We start from the raw sequence: 12,814 nt of genomic DNA, 5'->3' as shown, positions 1-12,814 counted from the left end.
TATAATCTGTCAATGGTCATTATTCGGGAAAAAAGAGATAAAAATGTATTTTAAGGCCGATATTGATATTTGAGAGCTAATAAAAACAAATATCAATATGTATATACATATCGCCTGATTTTTATAATTTTTTAATGTAGGCCTACTTTTTTTTTTACCATAAACACATAGCCTTATATTAACAAACATTTTTGCAACAATGTTTCTAAAATACTTAAAACATATCTTAAACATTTCAGTACTACAATCGATTGTAACATATCAACTGTATCATATATGCTGATAATGATATCTGTGATAAGTAAATATCAGCTTTATCAGTCAGACTCCACTATATTCAATATATACTGTATATATATTTTTTTCCTCTGTACATTTACATTCCCATGTGGCGTCTTTACACCATCGCAGGTTGTTTGTGATGAAATGTGCTTCCCCGATGTTGAGGCCTGTAACTGACAGAGGCCATGAGGAGGAGGATGTTGGAATCTGCAGATAGATGGAAATCAAACATGCCATGAAGCATCTGTCTTGTCATGTGGACACTCCGTGGACGCCATCTAGTGGCCTTACAACAGTCGATTCAGTCACCCTAAAACCCCCAAAAAGTGCTTCTCAACTGTTTTTGCCTGTGAAATATCAAAAGAAAAATGTACAACGTGAGCTGCCAAGATTGATTAGATTTGACATAAGAGATATGTATCAAGACATGTTGGTCTCCTATTAAAAATGATTTATATTGTTGATTCAATAATGTCCTGTGATGTATTTCTTGTGTCTCCTGAACTAAACCCTATAATAATGTCCCTTGAAGTGTTTTAGTTGCATAATAAATAAATGCTCATTTGTGCTTTTTGGTGATTTGGTGACAAAATGGTTAAGTTTGCATATTTTGATCAATTCATGTAAAATATCAATCAATTAAAAATATTGGCACTGGCTTCAAAAACCAAAATCAGTTGAGCACTAAGGGTGATGAAGTTTTATAATATACAAGTAAAAAAAAAAAAGACAATATGAACAACACATTTCACATAAATTTTTAAATAACTTTATTCTGTAAGAATTCTCAAATGTGTTTTAAGAAATGCAGAAATGTTTTCTGTTTTTATACAATTCCTCTTTGAATAAAATATGATTCATTTTCAAATTGCATTGGGTTGCTTTTAAAACGGACACCTGAAATTATCTATTTACAAAAGAAATCTGTTAACAATTCTATTAGAATTTATTTCAACAGTGTACTCGATCCTCCCCACAACCTCAAAATAACTTTTCAATTTTAATTACTTTTTTTTTTTTTTTTTTTGCTTGGTACAAAATACGCAGTTTTACAATTTGAATCAAGTCTTTTTTAATCCATCTTCATATCACTGACAACGTGGGAGTATATACAGGGGGAAGAGGGGGACTGGTGTCATGTGATCTGATGTGGTGCCTCCAGCATCTCCATCAGGAAAGTGTCGATAGGCGTGTCGCCAATCAGCTTGAAGAAGAACAGATGCTCCAGGCACTTGAGGCCGATGGAGCGCAGGGCGGGCAGGCGGAGCAGCAGCTTGGCAAACCTGCCGGCAGGAAGAGGTGATCATCATTTTACAGCTCTTACTGAAACCAATTTTCTGGAACATGATTACCAAGTTTATCATTAAAAATCTATAAAATAGCATCTCATTTAAAAAGATACTAATATTTTGTTGACATTTTGTTAGATTTACACAAATTCTGCTTTAGGAACAGTATTTTGTAATATAATTATTTCCATTTTATGAGACTTCATACTCAGTAAAATGTTTGAACCTCAGTATATTTCATCTGGAAATGTTACATAACCACATTCATCCTACAACTAGATCCTTTATCAATCTATGCAAAACAGAATGAAACATCACTTTGAAAGGGACTGTTAATCAAAATGAGTCCTTTTACTTTTACTCATACATAAGTATAATTTGCCACTATTGCTTTCATATTTTATCTAAGTGAAAATCTGAATGCAGGAATTTTATTTTCAAATGAATATTTGTATATTATGATATTAATATATTTTCTGAAGAAAATGATTTTAATACTTTTTCTATCGCACCAATATTTATTTATTTATTCATCTAGTTAGTTTTTGCTCTATGAATTATTTCGTAGTGTCTTTAGCTAAAGTAAACTGACAGTGTGGGCTGTTATTTCTCAGCACCTAATGATCTTTTTTAGCTCTCCAGTAAACCAGTCTCATTGAGCAGTAACACCACTGGCCTTTATCCATTTAAATCTAATGGAGAGTTTTAGTTATTCAAGAACTGTGCTGTAATGTAATCTGCAATCTTAACCACTAAGTACAACCCAAAGCAGCAATTAAACAATGGTGTTTGTGTTTGATATTGATTGATGCTGTAATGTAGTCCAGTTCCTACCTTCCAGGCTGGTCTGGGTATTTCTGTTTTGTGTACGACTCCAATGATGCGTAGACCTTTTCCCTCAGGCCCTCGACCTCTGGTGGGTTTGAAAGACCTTTTGCATCTGAAACAAATATAGTACATACTCTGACTCAGACACAAGCACAAAGTAACCCCTCCTGACCTCCTATAGAACATCTACCTCTGTACATGAGGCCAAACAGAAATGAAAGCCACAATATCCCAAAATCTGTGTCTTTCCTGGACATTGGATTGGTGATTGGAGGCTGAACTGACCTGGGTTGAAGAGGACGATGGCTCGCAAGCAGCCCAGCTCCGTCTTATCCATCTGCATATCTTTCATTTTGGATACCAACTCTGTCAGGACTCTGCAGGAGATCAAAAGAATAACATTAAAGAGTTTTAACATTGTAGGTGAATGAATCAATAACTAAAATATATGCACTTTGCCCCCATTTCTAAGTACATATTTGTTTTATTTCTCAAAGACTAAAAATTCTACTTAACTTGAGTGATGCCACAAGATTGTATGTGAGAAACTAAAATGCCTTGTTTTCAAGGAAACCAACAGACAAATGTTACGTATGATACAATATGATACGATAAGATACGATATGATACAATACACTTTATTGTCCCTGTAGGGAAATTTGTCTTGGTCTTATCATATAGCTGCCTCTGTAGTACTAATAATAAAAAACAAACAACATGTAAACACGGCAACACATACTGTAGCATATCACAACCACAAATTAAACAGATTACACATATTGCACAACCACTCGCATCATATCAAAAATCTTTTACACAACCTCACACATCATATCATGAATCTATTGCACAACCCTGCAGCCTCATGAGTATGTGTGCAAGCCACATTTTTGACAGTTAACCATGACTAATTTTTGCCTTATCCACTACCTACCTATCAAAGATGGAGCCCACTCCAGCACTGTGGGCGCTGCTTCTGTGGACGTGGAGGCCCGTAGCCAATAAGATGCCATCTTTTACCGTGACTGAGCGATGCGAGAACGAGGCGATAAGCAGCTCATTCCAGCCTGGAAGCAAAAAGCAAACAACTGTGATCTCTCCATCGTTTTTGTCTATCCCTTCGTCACAGTATTTCTCAAGTTCCTGTAAATGATACATGTTATTATTTCTGGGGACAAAATGAGATCTGCCAAAAAAAAAAAGACTTGATAGGTCTGTAATGCGACTTCTTCTTTCAGGCCTGTGTGTGAAATCTCTCACCAGCAGAGGTCAGTGCTGGTGTGGCTGCAAACCGCACTGTTGGGACTTGGCAAATAGTCTGGTTATATTTGGTTTCACTGCTCCATTTAACTAGATGGCAAAAATATGTTGAGCAAATGTAAAAGACTTAAATAGACTGCTTGCTGGAGGATGAATAACTACCCTGAAGGCACACCACCACCAACACCACTATGAGGACAAAGGGTTGTAGAAAGGCCTGCTCACTCTGAAATGTACGTGTTTATCTTTGCATGCACATTAAGGTATGTAGATATACAGTTTGTTTGAACTTGGAGGTTTTCAGACCATGTCTTTTCCATGCATTCTTGCATGGTTGTGTTTTTGTGTGTTTACCTGCTCGTAATAAGATGACTTGGTCATCAAGGGGGAGTTCGGAGAAGTGCGGGATCCTCTTGGCCCACTCCACTAAGGTGAAGAGCTGCTTGTCTGCTGCTTGGCAGATATTGGTGACGGGGTCGTTGGTCTGGAGAGAAACAAGGAGCAAAGTAGAACACTAATTAGCAATAAAGTTAGCTGATAAGTGACATCTAAACTGGCCTAACAACAGTTAGTGAGCAGGAGCAGTTGTGCCTACTTTGGGTGCTTTGTAAACCAACAATTTCCTCTCAAGACTTGTGATGTATTTTTGATATTCACATGCATACAGGGACAGAAAGACTAGATTAAAAACACCATTCTGATACACTGTCAACAAAATCTGAACGTTATAAGCTTCAGATGGTGGGGTTTCTTTTGCAGGACTGTTTAATGAGATTTTACAGGTGTACCCAAAAAATGAGCAACTCAGCATCTACTTAATAATAATAATAATAATAATAATAATAATAATAATAATAATAATGTTACTTGTATAACACTTTTCATACAAAAAAATGCAGCTCAAAGTGCTTTACAGCAAAAGAAATTACATACAGCAAGTGCTTCACATCAAGAAAGACATAAAAGGCATAAAATTAACATAAAACGTAAATGTACGGTAAAGGGGTAAAACTTTTTGATATAAGATAAAAGAAAGTGAAATAATAATAAAGTAAAGTAAAATAAAAACAAAGTTTAAACATAGAATACATAGAATGTATAAAATCAAGTAAAATTTAACATTTTAAAAAAAGTGCAGTAGTGCATAAGTGCGCAGCAGACTGAGACAAAAGCTAATTAAAGGCTAAGTGAAGAAATACGTTTCGGTAATGTGTTCCATAGTCTTGGGGCATAATTGGCAAAGGCTGCATCCCCAATTTTCTTTCAGCTGTTGCTGGGAATGTTTAATAAACAACCAGCAGATGATCGCAGTGTTCTTGAAGGCAGATAGTTAACAAGGGAGTTAGCAATGTAACTTTGTCCTAGCTCATTAAGGGCTATGTATATGAGGAGAAAGACCTTAAAGTCAATTCTAAATGGAAGCCAGTGCAGAGCAACTAAAACTGGACGGATGTGTTCTCTCCTCTTGGTTCTGGTTAATAGCTGAGCTGCAGAGTTTTGAATGAGCTGAAGTCTCTCAGTGTTTTTTTCCAGAGGCCAGTAAAAAGTGCATTACAGTAATCAAGTCAGCTTGAAATGAAGGCATGAATCAGTTTTTCTTCTTCTTTTTAATTTATGAATGGTTGTTCTATGTTTCTAAGTTGGAAAAATTATGTTTTCGTCAACTTGTTAACGTTGGACCTAGCCTAGACTTGTAACCTCAGATTTAATCCAAGGAGCTAATTATTACTTCACTGTTAATTTATTACTGCACAGCATGATAATAAACAAACACAGACTTAGCAGCAACTGTCAGCAGATTATAAAAGCAGCACACAGACGGTAGCTGGTTTAAATTATTGAGTAACAGCAGAGCTTGGATTCAATCCCAGACAGCTCTGTTTATTATTTATCTTTCTTTAGTTTATTAATCATAAAAACATTTCAATCTAGCAATTCATGCATCTGCCTCATCAGTGTTGAGGGATTTATTTTCATTTGGACTGATCATATTCTATCGTCCAGTTTCAAATCTAAATACATTATTGATGGGATTGTACTCAGGCAGGGACAAATCAAGCTCAGCGTCTGTGACTCTTACTGAGTTGCCGGGGCTACCGTCGCTGTACGTCTCTGTTTTGGGCTCCACAGCCAGCTCAGCATCCAGGATCTTGTCCACAGGCATGTCCTCATTGAAACTGCTAGTAGATTCCACCTCATTCTCCCCCCGCTCCTTCCCACGCTGCCGCTCTTCCTGCACCGCTGCAAACACACAAGCACATAAGATCAAACCGCTCACGGACTGGATGCCAGCGAAACCATAATATCACAAATGTTAACTCTGCATTTCACAACATTAATACAACCCTACAGTTTTAAGATAAGCAGTTCTAAGCTGGATAAAGTGTTTTTTTACATCACTAATATATTCTGTATACACTTATTCAAGCATTTCACTGAGGCTATACCACACTTACTGTGAATTTAATGAAATATTCAAATGCAAAACACTACTTTATGGCTGTAACAATACATTAAACAGAAATTTAAAGATGTGCATCTTTGGGCATTCATGGAATTCAGCCAAACATGTTCAGCATCTTTGGAAACTTTCGGATCTTGATCTGAATTTAAAATAAAGTTCTGCAGGGTTGAACATTACTTGTCCACACAATATGCACTTGTAACAACAGCTCTGTGGATTTGAAGAGGTTTAAGGACACAGGTCAGCAGCTCATGTCCATATCTATCCTTAAGCATGAACCTGTATCTTACACATGCACACACACCTTCTCTTTTCATGCCCATGGCCAGGCACTTCTGATAGCGACAATATTGGCAGCGGTTTCGCTGGCGCTTGTCAATCAGGCACTCCTTGCTGTCTCGACATGTGTAGGTTAGATCTTTGCGGACGGTCCTCTTAAAGAAGCCTTTGCATCCCTCGCAGCTGTACACGCCATAGTGCTTTCCTGCAAAACAGAGCAAACAATAATACTACATTATAGCTGTCCATAGAAAGAATATAACGAAAAAGGTTCACTGTGTAGACTGATGAAAATACAGTATGTTGCTTTCACACAGGGAAAAAACATTGAAAAATACAGATTTTCGCAACAGGTAAAATACACTGACAAACCTGACAAAATGCCTGATAAATAACCTTGAAGTCAATCTGTCTATGTAGTCTCATCTGTCCTACAGTCCTGTGGTGAGTGGGAGTGTAGATTTGTTTGCCCATCCCTTTCCCCATCCTCACTCTCTAACATTACCTGAGGAGCGGTCCCCACATATGGCGCAGATGTGCTTTGACATCCCCCCGGGGCTTGTACACTGGTAGTTGATGTTTCCCAGATTCTGTAGGCCCGGCGGAGGCTTGATGTCCTCTGAGCTGCTAACACTGTTCATAGAATTCATCTGAGGATGACAGGAAGCAACAGAAGAGAGAGAACAGAGAGAGTTGAAGCTGAGGCGGCCAGATCTGAACGGAACAGAGGAGGAGAGGAAGCAGAGGGCAAAGTAAAAGTGAAAAGTGTTTGGCAGTCTCATGACATTCTCTCCCTTCCTCTATTTTCTCATTTTGTCTTCCGCTCGGCTCACCCATGTTTTTTTTCTCCCCACCCACACACTTTAATGTGAAAGTGTCTCAGGGTGCGCGGGAGGGGCTTCTGTCGGAGGCTTGTCATACAGGTTTTTTTAATGTTTGTTGACAGAGAGAGGCGTACCCCAAGGGGAGTCACGTGGACAGAAAGTGTAGTTCACAAACACAAACAGCAGAGGGCGCTCATGTGCAGTAGGAAATGGTGAGATGTTGAAATGTTGACACTATGAATAAACAATGCACAGTTTGTTTTAGCATCCCTAATTTTCATTTTGGAGACGTATCAGCTACTTTTAATGGTGTCCCAAGTGGTTTCACAACAATTCACACCTACATAAAGGTGGTGACTCGCACTGCAATATGAGGTCTCACATGTGACCTTAAGACACCCCATGAGACATAAAGGTGTAAGTGACCCACTGAGGTTAAAATAACTGCGATTCCCAACCACTCAGAAGAGCTAATGAAGCCTCTTGAACGAGACATGAAACATGGTCAACACCAGGCAACAAGTCCAGTTTTCCTTTGACCTCTTCATATCTCTCTCTGTGTCTTATCATCTCCTTGCCCCTTGACCCTCTCCCACTGGTGGGAGCCGAGCAGGGCGCATACTTGTGCGGCACATTTATGTTTGTTTAGTTGTTTACGTGCAAACATCTGGACTCCAACTGGAAACAACAAGGCTAACCTACATATGCCCTCACGTCCCATATATGTTTGATGCAACATGACATATAGGACATCCTTCCCACAGTCACCTCAGGCTTTTCCTATCACTTATTTACGATGTGCACTCTCTTTGGAATATCCCCTAATGGCAGACTGAACTCAGGCCTCTGCAGCTGTTAACTTACAGCAGAGGAGAGTGTACAAGAGATTTTTTGTTTCTGTCTTTAAGTTCTCTCTGAGCATACGAGTTGTCTACCCAGCCACCACCCCATCCCAATGTAGATGCCACCCCCCGCTGGTATCACGCTAACTGCTGAGTCAGTGGTGAGCAGCTATTCCTCTTCAGTGCACTCGTCAACACAGTTTTCACAAATAATTAATTTCACACATGTACAAAAAAATGAAAACAACAAATTGTGTGTCGTGCATTCAAACAGTTGTTCAGATGTAAACGCTGGTTCAGACGGATAACATACCGCTGTAGAAGAAGGCTACAAGCACTGAATATGGATTATTGATGCATCATACATTCTTTATATAACACATGGTATGAAGAACATACTGCGTCATATATATATAAGGTTTATTCAGGTCTTTAATGGGCCAGACCTGCTTCTCCACTGTTCAGTGAAAATGTTTTATGTTTGAGATGACCTTTTGAAAATCTAACCAAACTCATTTGTTTGCATTGGGCAACCATGTAGTTTTGAGCTTACAGTTTTTCTCAATTGCTTACACACTATAACTGCTCCTGTTAACTAAACATCCCAAACCATGACGCCATCTACCAAGGCCCATTTCCCAGACCTATAAACACTATTCCCCTGTTTTCACTCATGTGCTTATTTAGAAAGCACTGGCATTCAATATCATTAACTCGAGTCATCACAGCTGGAACCCAATTAACATACAATTCCCCAGGTGGAAACACTAAGAGCCAAAATTGTTCACACACCAATCAGAACCTCAGGATAGATAGATAAAAGGGCCATGAGTCAGTTCACTTGTTTTGGAACAATGGATCCACAAAGTCCTGAGGAAGAATAAATGTGATTTCTTAATGTACAAACTGTGTTTCTCATTTGTTTAATTTGGTAAATACATGGAACTTATTTTACTGTATTCTTTATCAGCTGCATATCTGCATATTTTTACATTTACTTTTTCACTCAATTTCAATTTATTTTACTACAGTACGTTAAGGAATTTTGAAACTTTATACATGTGTTGTGTCTTTATATTGTGTTCATCATGTAAAGAGGTTGTTCTGGATGAAGTGGCATGATTCACTGTAGTATCAGGTTTTTACGGAAGTGTTTTGAATTGATCTCACCAGTGTGTAATGGCTGTGTTGTAGTGTGTATGTGTGTATTTGATGTCTTTTGTGTGATGTCTGTAGGCAAACTTTGGTTTACATGTAAGACTACATGGTTATGAGTGGAGAGTTTGGATTTGACATGGAAGTTTAGAGTTTGTGAAGATGAGTGTGCAGTTATGCATTTGTGTTTAGACTTTTGGGAAATGAAGCTTAATTTCAAGAAATGTGTCTAAGGAATCGATAAAAACTGTAATATGGAGCTTTAAAGGCACAATCAGTGATAGAAATAGAGCAAATAGACCTGAAAAGATTAGTCAATTATTCAATTAGTTGACTGACAACAAATTAATCAGCAAATTTTCTGATAAACAGTTCATGATTTAAGTCATTTTAAGCAAAAATGACTAAAAAAATCATTTAAAAAAAATCCTTATCAAATTGTAATATTTGCTCATTTTCTTGGTCCTCTATGATTTTAAACTACACATCTTTGAGTTTTGTACTGTTGGTTGGACAGAATCTGCAATTAGGATAAGTCAACTTTGGAAAATAGTGATGGACATTTTTTACTTTTCTCTGATATTTTAGGGCCCAAATGATTCATCAAGATTAATTGAGAAAATAATCATTAGTTGCAGCCCTAGGGTCTGTAAAAACATTAGTAAAATGACCATATTTTCAGTTGATTACAGAATACTTTATTCTTCAGTATAACTTTTCAATCATATAAGTTAATATACTGGCCATTTATAAAGTCAGAACATACTAATTAGGCCTATAAAAGGGCTGTAATAACAGGATTATAGAAGAATGTGATCCCTTGACAGAGATAGAAGCATGACCATCAACATAACAAATGCACAAGGACAATATTGAATCGTTGGCTGTTGGCGAGTGGTGAAAAGATGGTCACACCGTGGAATCATATTAAACCCGACTGTCCCTAAAGGCACAGATCCATACTGGGATTGAAGCAATGTATATCATTGTCTGCTGTGCCCTGCGGCATTGACCTCGATCCAGCCTCAGAAGCACTACATGAATGTGTGTACATGTGTTTCCGTATGTGTGGACAATCATCAAAGCACTAAGCCTTCTGGGGTTTGCAGTTCATTCAATGGACCACTTAAAGAAAGCATTTCCATTAGCTCTCTCTCTTGTAGTCAATTATACTCTACAGTAAAAAAGGGCAGTCTTGTGAGTCTTACTGTTTATTTTTATGCAATCTAAAAAGATGCAACCTCTCACAGAGAAAGGAACTGTGTTATGATCATGAACAACGCTGTGGAACTATAAAAAGAGACGTAACGGGAGAAATGACAGGGGAAGAGAGAGTGTGGTGAAAAAACAGGAAGGAGAAAAATTCAGGAAGAGAAGAAATCGAGTGAAAATAGGGGCTGCTCTTTTCTCCCTCTCCTTTCTCTCAGTAATCCATTAAAGGGCTAATAGTTGGACCGTGTCTTAAGTCCCCTCGCATGATAGGAGTAACACAGAACTCAGGGATGACCTTTAGGGCGAGAAGTTTAAAGGTCAGTAGAAGGGTAGGGGAGAGAGAGGAAAGCCAAGGTATGCCAGCCAAACACATTGGATACGGCTAACCTTCAACCTCCTGTCCGCGGTTGGAGATTCCAGGAATGAAAGGCACATGATCGACCAAAGAAGATAGTTTAACGCAGATGGACCTCGCCAAGGTAGTAATCTGAACAAATATGAGCCTCTGTTGATGAAGGTGAGAGTTTAGGAGAGTTTGAGGATGAATAAAAGGTCAGTGTTGAGTTTTTTATCATTTGAAACACGTTTCAAATCACACTGTCTGGTGTTTGAAAATATCTTTCCGGATAGGACATTTTTTCACTTACTAAGGAGGTACTATACAAATATGGGAAAAGCAATAGGGTCAATTATAACTATCTTACTAAAATAATTAAATGTGGAACGCACCAAACATCATAAATTTATCATAACACTTCTGTTAATTTTAAAGACCCACTCCAGAAATGGTTTAAGAAGTATAAAAATACTCTGCTTTGAAGATGCAAGATGCCATCCATTCACATGTATGTGCACTGAATGCTTCAAGTTTCCACATCACACTTATGTAAGTTGAATACTGGACCATGATTGGCCGCAAAATAGTTGTGATGTCACAAATCATTCCCATAGGCAAACTGAGGTTGGGAAAAGGTGAGCACAAACTTTCCCCCTTCAGCAGATGAATGTGAAAACAGCCTTCGAGTGTCAAACTCTGCACATACATCATTCTGCACAGTGAAGCTCAAACATCCAACTGTAGGAACAAGAAGAAAAACACATTTTTGAGCGGAGGGGGACTTTAAGTAGAAAGGTTATGTTTCCTTTAAGCCAAAAAATTTCTTTAAATTTAAGTCCCTCTGAGGAATAAAAAGCTGTAAATCAGACAATGTCTGTAGATGACCATCAGAAACCCCAAACATTTGCTCACCTGTGGACTGCTGAGTCCAAAGTTCATGTTGGGCGTGGACGGCAGCGATATAGATGGCGAACCCAAGGATGAGGTGATGACGGGGTAGGGCGAGGCCAGGCCGTTCATTGGCGAGCCCAAGGCGGACATGGGGGACGGCAAGGGCCTGGATGTGCTGATGACTGACGGGTGGCCCACCATGCCACCCATCGGCGGGGGGTGGGAGTGGGCCGTGCTCATCGGCCCTGTAGAGTCTGTGGAGGAGAAGGAGTGATGTGTTAGGAAGAATGAGAATCACATGCAATCCAGTACAACAAATCCTATCTTTGCACTGCTTTTAATGTTATTTGGGGGTTTTTGATACCGTGTCAAAGAAGTTATTTTTGAGTCAGTGATGGTGTTGGATTGCATTATTTTAACAGGTTTTTCTAATATTTCGTCCAACCACATTTACATACATACTGCAAGGGAGAAAGAACATTAGGATCCAAATAAATAAGATCATTATTTGGCCTCAAATACTACCTAATTAACAGGTAAATCAGTGTATGATATGAAAAAAATGAAATGCAAACAAGGCAAAGTCTAGTAAAGAATGCAATGCAAAAATACATCTTGCACAACATAACTGCAGTTTTAACTAAAGGATTGACTGGCAGTAAGCAAAGAATGATTGCAAATTCATCCAAGTAACTAAACATATGATGTATAGGAAAATTACGGTTAAACAGATAACACATACCCTTGTCAAAGTGCCACATAAAGGGATTAAACCCTGATATAGTTGATCAACAATGCACTATGTCTTTATGCAGTCAGTGTTGTGTAAATAAGGCTACACAGAAGTGAAGCCCGCCTGATTTTGGTCAGAGGGTGCTGACTTTGCTTTGCATCCATTGATGTAAACTGACAGGCTGGCATTTACATAGATGACCTAGTTAGGAAAGCTGTCAGTCAACTGGGTAACAGGGCGTGGTGTGTAATTTCATGCATGCGCTATAGCTGTGAGGACATTCATTCATCATCCACGCAAATTGCTACAAATACCAACATACTCACACAATATGTGCGTGCAAGGACTGACATATACATACTGACACATAATTAATACGTACTGTACAGGCTGTCACAGCTTGCTCTGGTACAGACAG

At 38.5% G+C, this 12,814-nt stretch overlaps 1 protein-coding gene across 5 annotated transcripts in view; it reads right to left on the bottom strand.

The window, feature by feature from the left end:
- Nucleotides 1-1,313: 1,313 nt before the first annotated feature.
- The window catches only part of rxrgb (retinoid X receptor, gamma b), a 35,105-nt gene continuing 23,604 nt past the window's right edge, over nucleotides 1,314-12,814 (bottom strand). For 4 of the 5 annotated variants that reach the window (XM_042417192.1, XM_042417189.1, XM_042417191.1 and 1 more), the window contains exons 2-10: nucleotides 11,685-11,917; nucleotides 6,908-7,052; nucleotides 6,428-6,607; nucleotides 5,740-5,900; nucleotides 4,014-4,143; nucleotides 3,334-3,466; nucleotides 2,685-2,776; nucleotides 2,406-2,511; nucleotides 1,314-1,565 (exon numbers count right to left, since the gene is read on the bottom strand). In XM_042417192.1, the coding sequence (XP_042273126.1) occupies nucleotides 1,418-1,565; nucleotides 2,406-2,511; nucleotides 2,685-2,776; nucleotides 3,334-3,466; nucleotides 4,014-4,143; nucleotides 5,740-5,900; nucleotides 6,428-6,607; nucleotides 6,908-7,052; nucleotides 11,685-11,917 (1,328 nt within the window). In that variant the 3' untranslated portion in view covers nucleotides 1,314-1,417. Of the gene's footprint in view, nucleotides 1,566-2,405; nucleotides 2,512-2,684; nucleotides 2,777-3,333; nucleotides 3,467-4,013; nucleotides 4,144-5,739; nucleotides 5,901-6,427; nucleotides 6,608-6,907; nucleotides 7,053-10,822; nucleotides 11,488-11,684; nucleotides 11,918-12,814 lie in introns of those variants that run through there. The other variant, XM_042417193.1, reaches the window with a different exon arrangement.

This window comes from Thunnus maccoyii, chromosome 7 (genome assembly GCF_910596095.1).
Source record: "Thunnus maccoyii chromosome 7, fThuMac1.1, whole genome shotgun sequence".
NCBI classification, from domain to species: Eukaryota; Metazoa; Chordata; class Actinopteri; order Scombriformes; family Scombridae; genus Thunnus; species Thunnus maccoyii.
Note: the sequence above shows the minus strand (reverse complement) of the source record. Positions and strands in the feature narration are given on the sequence as shown.